Source organism: Panulirus ornatus, chromosome 25 (assembly GCF_036320965.1).
Source record: "Panulirus ornatus isolate Po-2019 chromosome 25, ASM3632096v1, whole genome shotgun sequence".
Lineage (NCBI taxonomy): Eukaryota > Metazoa > Arthropoda > Malacostraca > Decapoda > Palinuridae > Panulirus > Panulirus ornatus.
This window is the reverse complement of record NC_092248.1, coordinates 4,637,408-4,651,696: the sequence shown is the minus strand read 5'-3', so window position 1 is coordinate 4,651,696 and position 14,289 is coordinate 4,637,408. Positions and strand designations below refer to the sequence as shown.

Below are 14,289 nucleotides of genomic sequence, written 5' to 3'. Positions count from 1 at the left end.
GCAAGGTTATTAGGTACAGTAGGGTTGAGGGTCAAGTCAATTGGGAGGTAAGTTTGAATGGAGAAAAACTGGAGGAAGTAAAGTGTTTTAGATATCTGGGAGTGGATCTGGCAGTGGATGGAACCATGGAAGCGGAAGTGGATCATAGGGTGGGGGAGGGGGCGAAAATCTTGGGAGCCTTGAAGAATGTGTGGAAGTCGAGAATATTATCTCGGAAAGCAAAAATGGGTATGTTTGAAGGAATAGTGGTTCCAACAATGTTGTATGGTTGCGAGGCGTGGGCTATGGATAGAGTTGTGCGCAGGAGGATGGATGTGCTGGAAATGAGATGTTTGAGGACAATGTGTGGTGTGAGGTGGTTTGATCGAGTAAGTAACGTAAGGGTAAGAGAGATGTGTGGAAATAAAAAGAGCATGGTTGAGAGAGCAGAAGAGGGTGTTTTGAAATGGTTTGGGCACATGGAGAGAATGAGTGAGGAAAGATTGACCAAGAGGATATATGTGTCGGAGGTGGAGGGAACGAGGAGAAGTGGGAGACCAAATTGGAGGTGGAAAGATGGAGTGAAAAAGATTTTGTGTGATCGGGGCCTGAACATGCAGGAGGGCGAAAGGAGGGCAAGGAATAGAGTGAATTGGATCGATGTGGTATACCGGGGTTGACGTGCTGTCAGTGGATTGAATCAGGGCATGTGAAGCGTCTGGGAGGGAAAGCTGTAGGTTTGTATATTTGCGTGTGTGGACGTGTATGTATATACAGGTGTATGGGGGTGGGTTGGGCCATTTCTTTCGTCTGTTTCCTTGCGCTACCTCGCAAACGCGGGAGACAGCGACAAAGCAAAAAAAAAAAAAAAATAAAATAAAATAAAATAATCTAAAGAACTGTACCTATAATCAATGTCATAATTGATTTAAAATTGAGCATGTAATTAATTTTCCCCAATTGCTCCAAGGCATAATAACAATCAGATGAGTTCCTAGATCAGTTTGCACTGTGTTGAATTGCACCTATGATGAAATCTTTTAACAAATTTCAATCAGAAAAATCACCAAAGGCAAGGATATACTTCAGTTGTTTTGGGTCAGTTTCTATGGAAAATACATCAACTAGCTTATTACCTTTCTCATTTATTTCATCTCTTAGAAAATGGCATCCAAGATTATCTGGTTGCAAAGTTCAAGAGATTACCTAACTTTTGTAAGCAGTCAACTCTTGAAATTACTTTTAATCCCTCAATGGGGGCATATCTTGTGGAAATAGCACCCCTGGCTTGATTAAAGATGTACATACAGCAGATGTGTATAAAAATATATACAGTGTAATTATAAACCGATGAAGAGTTAGGCCAAACTTAAATTTATGTAAACTCTTAAAGACTTATTTGATCAAAATTGTAATGTTGTAGTGGTAACGCAACTGATAATAGCAAAATATTACTATAGTTGAAAAGTAGGCAAGTTCTCACAAAACCAAACCGTTAAAAATGTCAATTGGGTAGCATATGTCAAAAAACAAACCTGTTGAGTGGTGCCCTGGGCACCTGCCAAACCCTAGATATGCCACTGTCCCTTAGAGGCTTGAAAACAGAGCTAATTTCTTGAAATGAAAATCTTTGACTAAAGATCCTTGTTCAGAAAGATGATTAGTGGTTATTAAGATTTTAAGCAGTTTTGATGAATAAAACATGGTAGCCAAAGAGCAAGGAACATTTCAGGGGGTTCTTAATTTGTAAAATGGGTAATTACCATTACTGAAGGGTTTATGGTCTGTATAAACCTATTAAAAACTCATACATAACTTTAACCTAAGTTCAGTGTGTTGAGGATGTGTGTGAGGGATTTGAGAGACTATATGATCCTGATTTACCCTGGAATTTGGAATGAAATCAATGGCAATTGAAATGAATACAAAGAAAATGCAAATGGTGTTATGAAGGGGCTTATTACCTTTATTTAACTGCTCTCCCATGCATTAGTACATAGGATTGATATTATGGTTAAGAAAGTAATTACACTCTTGTAAGTATGTCCTCATTACTCCAAAGCTTAATAACAATATGAAGTCAAGATGTAAGTTTTAGATACCTAATCTTTATTCAACATCATACATAGTACCTTTAATAAAATATTAAAATCTGAATTTTCATCAAATATTGGCTAAAACTTCTCATTTATTTTTTTACATTGGAAAGTAATGGAGAACAGTTGTATGTTACCTTTCTCATGAATTTGATATAGAAAATTGGACCCAAGATCAAGAGGCTGTGAGTAATAAAGAAATTAATACACAAATGTAATTATGTACTGCTTAAAAGTTGAGTAACACAACTAATTTGCCAAAGTACATCTTTCAGACTATATATATTTATTCTGCATTATGAAGAGCACTTCTGATGAGATTGTAAAATCTGATACTTTTAAAATGAATTAGGCAGTAAGTCAAAGGGGCTTTTTTTCCAGTACTGTTTAGGAAAAAATAACTTCTGAAATAAGTATCCTTAATACTGCATCCCAAAAAGTTTCCCAGGATCAACAAAGCACAACTGATTTAGAAATGAACTTAACTATGTCCCAGGGTTAGTAACACGATGAAGTACTGGAACTATAACTTCTCAAGGTCCTTACTTAGTATGATACACAGTATCTTTCATATTGAAAAAGTACTCAAATTTGGAAATAATATGTTAGCCTTTATCACCTTTAGTAATAACTTTAACATCCAATCAAAACAGGTGCCTTTAATAATAACTTTAATATCCAGTTAAATTTTACCCAGAAATTATAAGATGTGAGCATCTTGAGTATGTTTTACCTTGTGTAATTAAAGCAAGGCACAGCACAACATTTAGCCAGAATACTATTATTAGACTCCTTATTTCCACCATGATGAAAAGCACCTGCAGCATTATGAATGTTAAACAAAACAAATACTAGAAGTCCCTGAAGTAAGGTTGCGAAAAGAGCTATCTCAAATCTTTCTTGAAAAAAATGATGCCCATGATCAATAGAAATTAATGCATGGTTATCTGTCCTTGTTGTTACTATGAGTAATAATAACATGGCTAAAATAAATCTTTTTAGACCTCCAGATTCTTAATTAGCATGATGAATATCACCTATTATGAGATTTTGAATGAAATTTTTTGGTTATTCTTTTGAGTCATTTGTTGGTAGATCACACATGAGTTGTACTTATTTTCACAAACAACACTGTCATACTCATTAACAATATTTAAGTTGCACGAGCTCAAAAGATCTTAGAAAAAAACACAATAGTTAAAAAAAATCTAAGAAAATCTCAGTGATTGACATCGTTTGGGCCATTCACACATTCACTGAGAGTCTTGAAAAAAAAAAAAAAGGAAAGTGTAATACTACACAGGCATACTGATCTTCATGCCCTTGGTTTTGGATATGTAGATGCCTTTGAATTACAAAGCCAGTGTGACCCCTTTACAACAGGTGACCTTTGGTAAACAGTATTTGTTTGTTGTAAAGTAGACTGGATGAACCTGGAATCTTGCCCTTAATCACATTACTGTAACTGGGGCTTGAACCTGGAACCTCCAAAATCCAAAGCATGTATAACAAAACTAAAGAGAAAAAATTAACAGAATTATTATAATTCAGTGATTCTGTATCAGTGAGTGATCTTTAAGATTTAGGGGTCAATATGGGAAAATCCTCCATGTTTGAAGGGTCCAGCCATAGCTCATTATGTTCAGGGTCTTTATCTGATTCTTCGCATTCAGCATCTTTCAATTTATCACTTCCAGTTTCCCCACTCTCACATTTGCTTTTGTCACTTTTGTTGGTAGAAATCAGCTTTTTCTTCATCCCATTGAAATTGTGTCTGGAGATGTTGTAAATCAGTTGTTCCCTGAGGAAAATCAGTAGAATATACAGAAATAGAGATATAAAAAATGGAGAAGATTCATAACGCATAAAATGGATTCCAATAATAAATGAGCACAGTATGATAATACACGTGTGAATAAATGAATACTGGCAGAATTAACAAAGGACTATCAGTATCATAATTTAAGGTAGTGGTTCTATAAAACCCATTATGTTGTACATCAAAATAAGGCATACAGTAATTATAAAAATCTTTCTCTCTCTTCATTGCTTGTATGTCATTTCCCATCATTAGCAGGGAAATACCAAGAGCAAAGAAAAGGTCTCATTCATTCACATCCATTCTCTAGAGGATGTGTATTGCATCAAAACCACAGCCTCCCATCCAAAACCAGGCCCCACAGACATATCTTTCTTTGCCTCTTCCCTGATAATTTTCACTAAACCCCATCCATACCACACCTTCCTCCATGCCCTTCCATAACTTGCATTCATCATTTCTACTTGCACTCCTCACACCCTGCCTGAGGATACGTGTTTCCCTAATCCTTGGCACATCCACACCACAACTTTTTACACCTCTCCACAATCCCCATCCTTTTATTCTCCCCAGTCATTCAATTCACATTCATCACCATCACCCTCAATCGCTTGTTCCCTTTAACCCTCTACATAACTGATAGACAACAGTGCCTTTTAGCCTTTTGTGCCTCACCCCTGACAGGTCACTGGCAGAGAGCAACTCCAGTGCAATTTTCCAGAGGCAGCAAGGCTCAAAAATTGTGAAAATTAAAGTAATAGTACACCTCAGTACATCTCTAATTTGGTCTTCCCTTTCTTGTCTCCTCCACTTTTGACACATATGTTCTCCATCAACTTCCCACTCTTTCTCCATATGTCCATACCATTTCAGCACATCCTCATCAGCTCTCTCAACCATATTTTTCTTGTTTTCACACCTCTCTCTTAACCTATCATTACTTAATCAACCCTTGTCACACCACATGTCCTGAGTCATTTAATTTTTAACACATTCACCCTCTTCTATACGTTCTTATCTATAGCCTATGCCTTGCATTCATATGACACTATCAGAAATACCATACCTTCAAACATACCCATTTTCACTCTCCATGATAACAAAGTCTCTTTCTTCACATACCTCAATGCTCCTAGAATGTTTGCTTCCCCCCTCCTCCCAACACCAATCCTATAACTCACCTCAACTTCCATCATTCCATTTGCTTCCATGTCCACTCCCAGGTACCTAAAATACCTTCTTTCATGCAACTTTGTATGACTTCTTCACACCACATGTCCTCCTCAGATCTCAAATCTTTCACCTCAATCTATTCTCCTTATGTCAACTATGCCACAAAAGTGCACATCTTCAAATTCAACTTCATCATCCACATATAACATAGGACTGGTAAAATGAATATCTCACTATACAATTACATGGAACGAGTGAAGAGTGAAAATAGGTCCACTTGTACACACAAATGTAGTACCCAGTGATTTTAGCCCATTCTGCTCAAACCTGGTTTAAGACTGAAATACTGTGTAATCTTGCTAAATTGCCTTTAGGCTATTAATGATACATTATGTACCTCACTCAGCAAGGTTACTGGGACTCAGCCCCCTCAGCTTTGAATGTAAGACATAAGTAATTTATAATAATATAATAATGATAATAGATGTCTCTCTCACCTTGGATTATATTTCCCATCCTTCCTTAGGTGAATCCGTTCATTGACTCGTAAGTTGGCTCCATCCTTAAGTAACTTAATTGATAGACGTGCAATATTGCGAGAATCATCCAAACCACAGTGTGGCTGGCCCTCAAACTTCATTCCCAGTGTCGTCAGCATGTCCTTAAGGCACATCTAGAACCCATAATAAAATTATTGCTTCAAAGCTTATTTATCGGATGTGTTTCCATTAAGCAGAATGATATGCATGTTTTAAAAGATGAGTGGTTAATAGAGAACGACCTCCAGATAGCAAAGTTACCAGAAACCTCTATGCATTTCACTGCTTAACTTACCCTTTTACTGTTGTAAAAGTTACAGAAGGTTTTTCTTATATTTATCCATGTGATCCCCCATGAGGGATAGGGCACTTTGGATATCTGAAAAAAATAAGTTAATTAGGTGAGACAAAGAAATTTACTTTCAAAGAAAAAAAAATTTCCCATTATTTCCCTCTATTGTGACAAATCATTTTCACACAAAAAAAATCACTGCCTGTTTTAAACTAACTTATTGTGCATTTTAGTTCTTGCATTCCAAGGAAAAATCCTAAATTTAAATGGGAAAACATTTCTTAAACAACTTAGCACTAATTACAGATACCAAGGTCATTAAAACGTGTGATCATAACATGCAGAAGTGTACACTAACAATAAAGACAAATGGACATAGATAATGAAACACTGGAACCACAAGTATCACAAACAACTTAAAAAATAAAGTGGATTAAAGCCAATAACCGAATGAATGACACAAAATATAAGGAAATAAATGTAGCATTTTTCACCAGTGTACATATCAGTTGACTGCAAAAGCAGTCACATAAAATATAAATAGAAAGATACCAAGACAGAAAACAGTAGATGAATAGATGAGAATTGAAGTGAAAACTATGGTTTGCACCACAAAGAGATGAATGGGTCAGTAAGGAGAAAGAATATGAAATGCTGCCTGGAAATAATAGGGCCATATTGAAGAAAACAAAGATTAAAAGAGTTAATAATTCAAATCCCATCATAGGTACTCATAGGTAAGGAGGTGGATAGTTAGTTATGGGAAGGTACTCCTTGTACTCTCCACTTTTGTGCTGCATACCCTCTTATTCTATTTCTCCATATGTTCAAACCATTTCATCACAGCCCCCTCAGCTCTCACAACCATACTCTTCTTACTGCCACTCCTCTCTCTTGTCCAGTAATTTCTTATGCAATCATCCCTCTTCACACTACATATCCTCAATAATTTTTTTTCCAACACATCAACCCTTTTCTTTACTTTTCCATTTAGATCCCACATTATGTATTGGAACTACTGTGCCATCAAACATGTTCTTTGCCCTTATGGACACTTTCCATGCACTTTAAAATAACAGTGAATAGATAATTGATTAAAGTAATAAATACCTTCTTTCTAAATCGGTATGGATTTCGGATAAAACCTCGATCTCATGGCCTAATAATTACCTCCAACCTAAAGTGTTCATATATATGTAATATGAACACACAAGTGGGCTTACATTGCACTGCTGGAATAGAAATCTTCCCATGTCCCAAGGCCCATCAGTCACAACAGCAAACTTATAAGGTTTTGCATTAAGATGATTATTATCCAGCCATTCTTCGAACTTTTGTAGAACTTCAGGAAACATGGGTGCAAAATTAACATTATCCTGAAATGAATAACATATTGTTAAAATAAATCTTTAATCATATATTGCTGATCCTTCTAATCAAGTACTTGAAGATGAGAATGAACATCATAAATAACCACAAATAAAACTAAAATAGGTTTAATAGTATGAACACTTTTATTTAATCACACAAGATTAAGAATAGCATGAATAGAGTGAGCAATCGACTTAATGACTTGATATACCCATAATAGGAAATGTAAAGAAGGGTGAAATGACAAAAAAAAAAAAAATCTGAAAGCTATAAAATTTTTTGGTGTATGGATACAGCACTGAATTATACAGCTTATACGAATCCATATGCCTTTCAGATAAAGATGTAATAAAATTCAGGGCCAATGAAATATCATTCTGATTAAACTTGTATTCAATTAAACCTCATCTCTATGCATGAACATCCATTCCAAAGGCGTTACTAAATTTTACCATTCTTATTCCCTTCACTACTTCTGTAGACTGTATAAACTTACAGGAACATATACGAAAACTAAGAAAACTCTAAAATGTCTCTTTTCATTCAGGAAAAGATGAACTACAGCCTCATTTGCACACATCTGGTCTTTAGATGTTAATTTCATAGTACTAACAGAAGAGTCTACCATCTTTTACTTTCATTTGTATGATTGCTACCTAAATTTAATCATAAATTACCATCTACTCCTTTTTTGACAATTCTAACCTTTAATTCTTGTCCATTCCTTTCTAACATTTTCACATTTGCTTTCTTTTACTGTCTCATATTCATTTTGTTATTTCTTTTAAATTTCTTCATAGTGTAATTATTTGATAGGTTTCTCATTTCTCTTCCTAAATTTTCGTACACCCTCATTGTGATATACCATTTATTTTTTACCAACTCCCTTACTCCTCAGCCTACGTACTTAACCTGATTCATTTAAGTTAATGTCTTTACACAGTTCTCATTTTTAATTCTCTCCCCTGTGGAAGTATAAATAATCTAATTCAGTATCTTTAAGTCAACAAAGCATATCCTGCTATGTACCTGTGTGATCCCAGTCAAACTTGTGCAGAAACTGGTCAGTTTGGGGTTGATTGCTGGATGTACATATGAATGAAACTCTTTAACAATTCTACATCTCTTTGTGCACACCAAAACTGCTGGAAATTCTATGATCTCATGCCTGTTTAAAAAGAAATTCAGAATGATCAAAGCAAAAACATTGAAAGTGAAAAAAAAATATATAGGAACAAGAAAGACAAAAGTAAGGGTAAACGTATTTCAGAGATATAGAATGAATAGAAATATGTAGATATCATGGTGCTCAGAGATCATGCATAAACCACTCTGCTGCAGAGTAGCTAAATGCATAGAGCCAAGAGAGTGAAAGAGAAGGCAATAAGCAGGAATCGAGAATTTATTTATGCAATGTTGCATGTTAAAGCTGAAGCACCTGAACATGGGATGATTTGCAGTGGAAGAAACATGTTTTCATGACTATGTATATTCCCCAGACAATGGGAAAAGCAAAGAATATCAGGATGGACTAAGAAACAGTATGTCTTCAAGCACTGTAACTAAGTAACAATAAAGAAGTGAAAGTTTCATATAATTGCAAGTGAATGTAATGTTCTTTTGCTTGAAAATATTGGGAAGATAGAGTATAGTGTCATCTTGAATATAGAATTTGAAGGTGTTGATGCGATTAACTATTTGGGAGTAAGGATCAGTATTCAAGGGAGAACCTAAGGTGCACTAAGAGCTCTTGTAACTGAAATGAGAGAAACCTTGCTACAAGGCCATCCATCAATCTTTTCTGTAGAGTTATGATGGTATCTGTTTGGTGGTTTCTGACAGGAAAATTTTATTTAAATTTCAGCCAATCAGAGACTATTTTGCCTTGTGGCAGCCCAATAAACCATTGGATTGCTTTAGTAAAATATCATGCTTATAAAAAGGTGTAATTAACCATGTAAATAAGGATTATAAACACATAATTGATGAACATGTCCATGTGTGTAACATGATTCCTTCCCCTCGCATGGCAGCATCACAAGGGCTTTGTATGCCACTTATCGCTCATCTTCACTGCTTTTTCCACTCTGCAGCAGGCCAAAATGGTCCTGAGTATTCCATAAAAAGTTATCATCAATCAGCCTGTCACAACCACAAACATCTGCATCAAAATCTCTCTGATCTAATAAATCTCAGACCTAAAGGTACAAGAAGAGTGGAATATTTTCCACAACAACTTGAGGGAAACCGAAAGTAAAGCAAATTGGAATGACTTGCAAGATGCTTGTAATTTTTTCTGGTAAAATATCAGCAAACTCAGATTTGAAGCAAGTTTCCCAAATATTTATGGCCTCACTCCATCAGAATTTTATGAGGACATGCATTATTACATGATTACTCATGAAAACTCACATAAATGAAACAAAATGAGCCTACAGAGTTGTTAATCTTTTACCAATACAGCATCATCATAATATTTTAATAAACTAATTTACCTATAATCTTGAGCATTTGAAGCATCACAGGTGGCCTCAAAATCTATAACCATATAGTAATCATAATAGTAGTTGCTTCTATTTGATGGATTCTCATTGTCTTCATCTCCTAACTTCTGTTCTCTGTGGTATGACTTCAGTCTCCTCTGTAAGACGTCCTTCCTGCCACGTGTATCAAGTTTGAGGGCCTTGAGAGTACCTGAAATGGTCAGTGTTTTTAGTTTACTAGATTATGTGCCACAACAGTAAATTTGAAGTGGTTTCTCATTTGACAGCAGAGCAACCTAATGTATTAATGCTGGAAGATAACATGGTGATATGAAGAAGAATCTAGTAATATCATAATTTGAAAGAAAAGACTAACAGCAATTTTTTTTGTTCTTTTACTGAACCTGGCTTCTTACTTTTTAGTTCGCCCATTTTTAGTCTGTTAATTTCTCCATTGATTCTGGATAGCTCACGGTAAACAGGTTTGTCATAGGGAGATGTGGTCTTCTTTTTCAATCTACCTTCATTCTGGAAATAGAAATAATGTTTGTTGAAATAAATTTCTCAGCAAATTATGTGTCATGGCTCAAGCACTCAAATGATTGTTTATGCTGTGAAAAGTATGACCTGTGGATATTATAACATGACATACCATTTTGACTGATTTATACAGAATTTCCTCTAACTCATTTCTCAAAGGGCGATCTGTTGGTTACTGCTTCTTTGTTGAAAAAAATAACCTTATTTCAAGATCATGAATGCACTACAAACAAAATCAATGTTTACTGAACCTCTTTATTTTCCATCTTGTTCATGTCATCATGAGACTCTTGCAATTGTCTCTCTGTTTTGCTGGGTGATCCCTGGCATTCAGCAGAGTTTTTGGATTTGAAGTCTGAATGCTGAGATTCATGAGCCACCTCTTTTTCTGTGGAGCTTTCACTGCATATGTTGGAGTCTATCTCAGAGGATTGAGAAACTTTTTCAGTGTCTTCTGGTTGACAGTTTGATACCTCATGATTTTCTGTGGATGTACCAGATAACAATTCTTTTGAGCTAGAATCATTAGTGGTTGCTTCTGGGTCACTGCATACGTGTGTATTCAGCTTTGTGGAGGTATAATTTTCACCTCTCTCCATATCTGAGGTCTGTAAATGCAGCTCACAAGATGATATACCACTCTTGGTGCATTGATTACCAAATAACCACCTGGATGAGAAAAAAGAAAATTAAATTTAACTACAAATAATAAAAGCCATGATCCAGTGTTTCTGTAAATGGAAAATTTGTATGAAAAACATTTGAAACAAAATACATGCATTGACGATTGTGTGTCATAAGGTTTGCCCAGCAGTACAGATTTGCTCTATAAAGAATGGCTAGATTTTTTTGAATATGAAATCTTAAGTTATGAGTAAATATAAACAAGAGTAAGGAAAGGTGTAGCAGGAGGATGAGACAGGAAATGGAGGAAGTGGAATGCTTGAGGATCTGGGAATGGACGTGGCAGTGGATGAAACCATAGGGGCTGAAGTGTCATAGCGTAGAAGAGGGGGCTAAAGTCCAAGGTGCACTAGAGTGTGTGCTGAAGGCAAGGATTGTATGCTCAGGCAAGGATGAGTATGTTCGATGGTATAATAGCCATGACAGTATGGGTTTTAGGCCTTGAATAAAAAAGAAAGAGCTTAGACATGTTGGAAATTAAATGGCTGAGGACACTGTATAATGTTGGGTAAATCATGTAAGGATTGATATTGTAAGTAGGCACAGTAGTAGCAGTTTGAGTATGAGCTGAAGAGGGTCTACTGAAATGATCCAGAGAGAAAGACTGACTTAAGAGTATCTATGTGACACAAGTGGAGGGAGTAAGGGCAATAGCTGAAAGGTGATATTAGTGCAGTAAGGAAGGATTTTGGGTATCAGTTCCTGAACAATCTAAAAAATGAAGATTGTAATTTTCTTATAATTAACCAAGGACCAATTTCTATGACAAAGTCCTGGTGTTACCCAGGACCATTCTAAAGGATTCTGCAGCTCAAGGCTGTATTCTTAGAACATACAAAATGTTGATCTTTTGATGAGTCAGCACCCAATAGTTCCTCAAACAGAAATTTGCATATAACTTTTATTTCCTTCACTGTCATTTCATGAGTGGGTTTATGGATTTTTACTATAGAAAAGTTTTTCAAATTCTAAACGCATAAAAGAATCAGATCTGGTGAGTGAAAAGATCACCTCAGCTTGCACCAAGTCTATCGCGAGTTTGGGAAGTCTTGGCAAAGTTTTAAGGTCAAGTTGTCAAATTATTCAACCTTACCTAACACCCAACCAAGGTCTCTGGCCATCAGCCTAATTCTAAGGTGACAGTAGTTTCCGAGACTGTAAACCCAACATAACTTTATCAACAAACAGCCTAGGGAAAGTAAAAAAAAAAGAATTGGAAATAATTCAGTCGATTCAATAATGTCTGGTTCACCAGTACTTCCTAGTCCAGAAAACAACCATTATAGTACATATAGATGCCTATTAATATAATCTGGGTCACCCTCAATAATCACTAATCTTACGACGGAACTGTAACTCATACTTCAACATCCTATCACTATTTTGATTCAAGAACACTGGAAAATGTCGGGCATGTGTGTATGCTGACAAGGCAAACCTCAGTGCCACTGCTCTTAACAGTTAACCTTCCAAAATGCATTATTCAAGACACCACTGGCAGTGCTGATGAGAGATCCTTTGATCATTTGTTGGCGAATATTTAACTACAGATCTGTACATGCATCATATCACAGGAATAACTGTTTACGACCTGTGGAAAATTTCACCTCGCAGTGTTTTCAAAGATCAGCTGGTTTTGTAAACATAACCAACGGACTCGCACAAAGTATACGTGCGCAAGACGTGCCTTTAGCTTATTTAAAAGAAAAATTCTATTGTAATTTTCATCAAACTAGGGGTTTTACATATCTATATTGTGCTGTGATTAATTAAAGATTGTATTTCTTAATCAAAAAGACTCAAAAAAAAAGGTTTGCTGTTGGCTGTGAGGATGATAAACAGCGTACGTAATGATACAGGCAAAGTTACAGAAACGAAAATTATTAAAACATATTTATCATGATGACTCTCTTAGGTTAATCCTTTGACCGTCAGAATAGCTGGTTTATACATCCCGATAAGATAGTTTTACACTTTTAATACTTTCTCAGCGTAAAATATTTGAAGATGTACAATGAAAGTAACTTGATCATTACTATGACAAACTTAGAAAATTCACATTCTATTAAAAGAAAACAGGCACTTGGAGGAATGGGATGTATTTAGGGAAGCAGTGATGGCTTGCGCAAAAGATGCTTGTGGCATGAGAAGCGTGGGAGGTGGGTTGATTAGAAAGGGTAGCGAGTGGTGGGATGAAGTAAGATTATTAGTGAAAGAGAAGAGAGAGGCATTTGGACGATTTTTGCAGGGAAAAAATGCAAATGAGTGGGAGATGTATAAAAGAAAGAGGCAGGAGGTCAAGGGAAAGGTGCAAGAGGTGAAAAAGAGGGCAAATGAGAGTTGGGGTGAGAGAGTATCATTAAATTTTAGGGAGAATAAAAAGATGTTCTGGAAGGAGGTAAATAAAGTGCTTAAGACAAGGGAGCAAATGGGAACTTCAGTGAAGGGGGCTAATGGGGAGGTGATAACAAGTAGTGGTGATGTGAGAAGGAGCTGGAGTGAGTATTTTGAAGGTTTGTTGAATGTGTTTGATGATAGAGTGGCAGATATAGGGTGTTTTGGTCGAGGTGGTGTGCAAAGTGAGAGGGTTAGGGAAAATGATTTGGTAAACAGAGAAGAGGTAGTAAAAGCTTTGCGGAAGATGAAAGCCGGCAAGACAGCAGGTTTGGATGGTATTGCAGTGGAATTTATTAAAAAAGGGGGTGACTGTATTGTTGACTGGTTGGTAAGGTTATTTAATGTATGTATGACTCATGGTGAGGTGCCTGAGGATTGGCGGAATGCGTGCATAGTGCCATTGTACAAAGGCAAAGGGGATAAGAGTGAGTGCTCAAATTACAGAGGTATAAGTTTGCTGAGTATCCCTGGTAAATTATATGGGAGGGTATTGATTGAGAGGGTGAAGACATGTACAGAGCATCAGATTGGGGAAGAGCAGTGTGGTTTCAGAAGTGGTAGAGGATGTGTGGATCAGGTGTTTGCTTGAAGAATGTATGTGAGAAATACTTAGAAAAGCAAATGGATTTGTATGTAGCATTTATGGATCTGGAGAAGGCATGTGATAGAGTTGATAGAGATGCTCTGTGGAAGGTATTAAGAATATATGGTGTGGGAGGCAAGTTGTTAGAAGCAGTGAAAAGTTTTTATCAAGGATGTAAGGCATGTGTACGTGTAGGAAGAGAGGAAAGTGATTGGTTCTCAATGAATGTAGGTTTGCGGCAGGGGTGTGCGATGTCTCCATGGTTGTTTAATTTGTTTATGGATGGGGTTTTTAGGGAGGTGAATGCAAGAGTTTTGGAAAGAGGGGCAAGTA

General features: G+C 36.3%; 1 protein-coding gene across 3 annotated transcripts; it reads right to left on the bottom strand.

Moving 5' to 3' along the window:
* Nucleotides 1-1,919: 1,919 nt before the first annotated feature.
* On the bottom strand, nt 1,920-12,637 carry LOC139757185 (3'-5' exoribonuclease 1-like). Of its 3 annotated transcripts, none has more exons than XM_071677319.1 (9): nt 12,568-12,637; nt 10,544-10,961; nt 10,169-10,280; nt 9,765-9,963; nt 8,299-8,437; nt 7,122-7,274; nt 5,902-5,985; nt 5,565-5,740; nt 1,920-3,876 (listed from the first exon to the last, which is right to left on the bottom strand). In XM_071677319.1, exons 2-9 carry the CDS (start codon nt 10,889-10,891, stop codon nt 3,651-3,653), a joined length of 1,437 nt encoding a protein of 478 aa, XP_071533420.1. In that variant the 5' UTR covers nt 10,892-10,961; nt 12,568-12,637; the 3' UTR covers nt 1,920-3,650. The 3 variants fall into 3 exon arrangements, with proteins under 3 accessions (XP_071533420.1, XP_071533419.1, XP_071533421.1); XM_071677318.1 differs by lacking the exon at nt 12,568-12,637 and adding an exon at nt 12,443-12,551; XM_071677320.1 differs by lacking the exon at nt 12,568-12,637 and adding an exon at nt 12,415-12,542.
* Between the last annotated feature and the right edge of the window lie 1,652 nt (nt 12,638-14,289).

Bases quoted from the DNA above. Each gene is read 5' to 3' on its own strand.
- LOC139757185 (XM_071677318.1), bottom strand. The intron at 8,438-9,764 runs GTAAATTAGTTT...CTTTTTAAACAG, and splicing joins TCAAATGCTCAAGATTATAG to GCATGAGATCATAGAATTTC. The intron at 3,877-5,564 runs GTGAGAGAGACA...GATTTTCCTCAG, and splicing joins GATGGGAAATATAATCCAAG to GGAACAACTGATTTACAACA.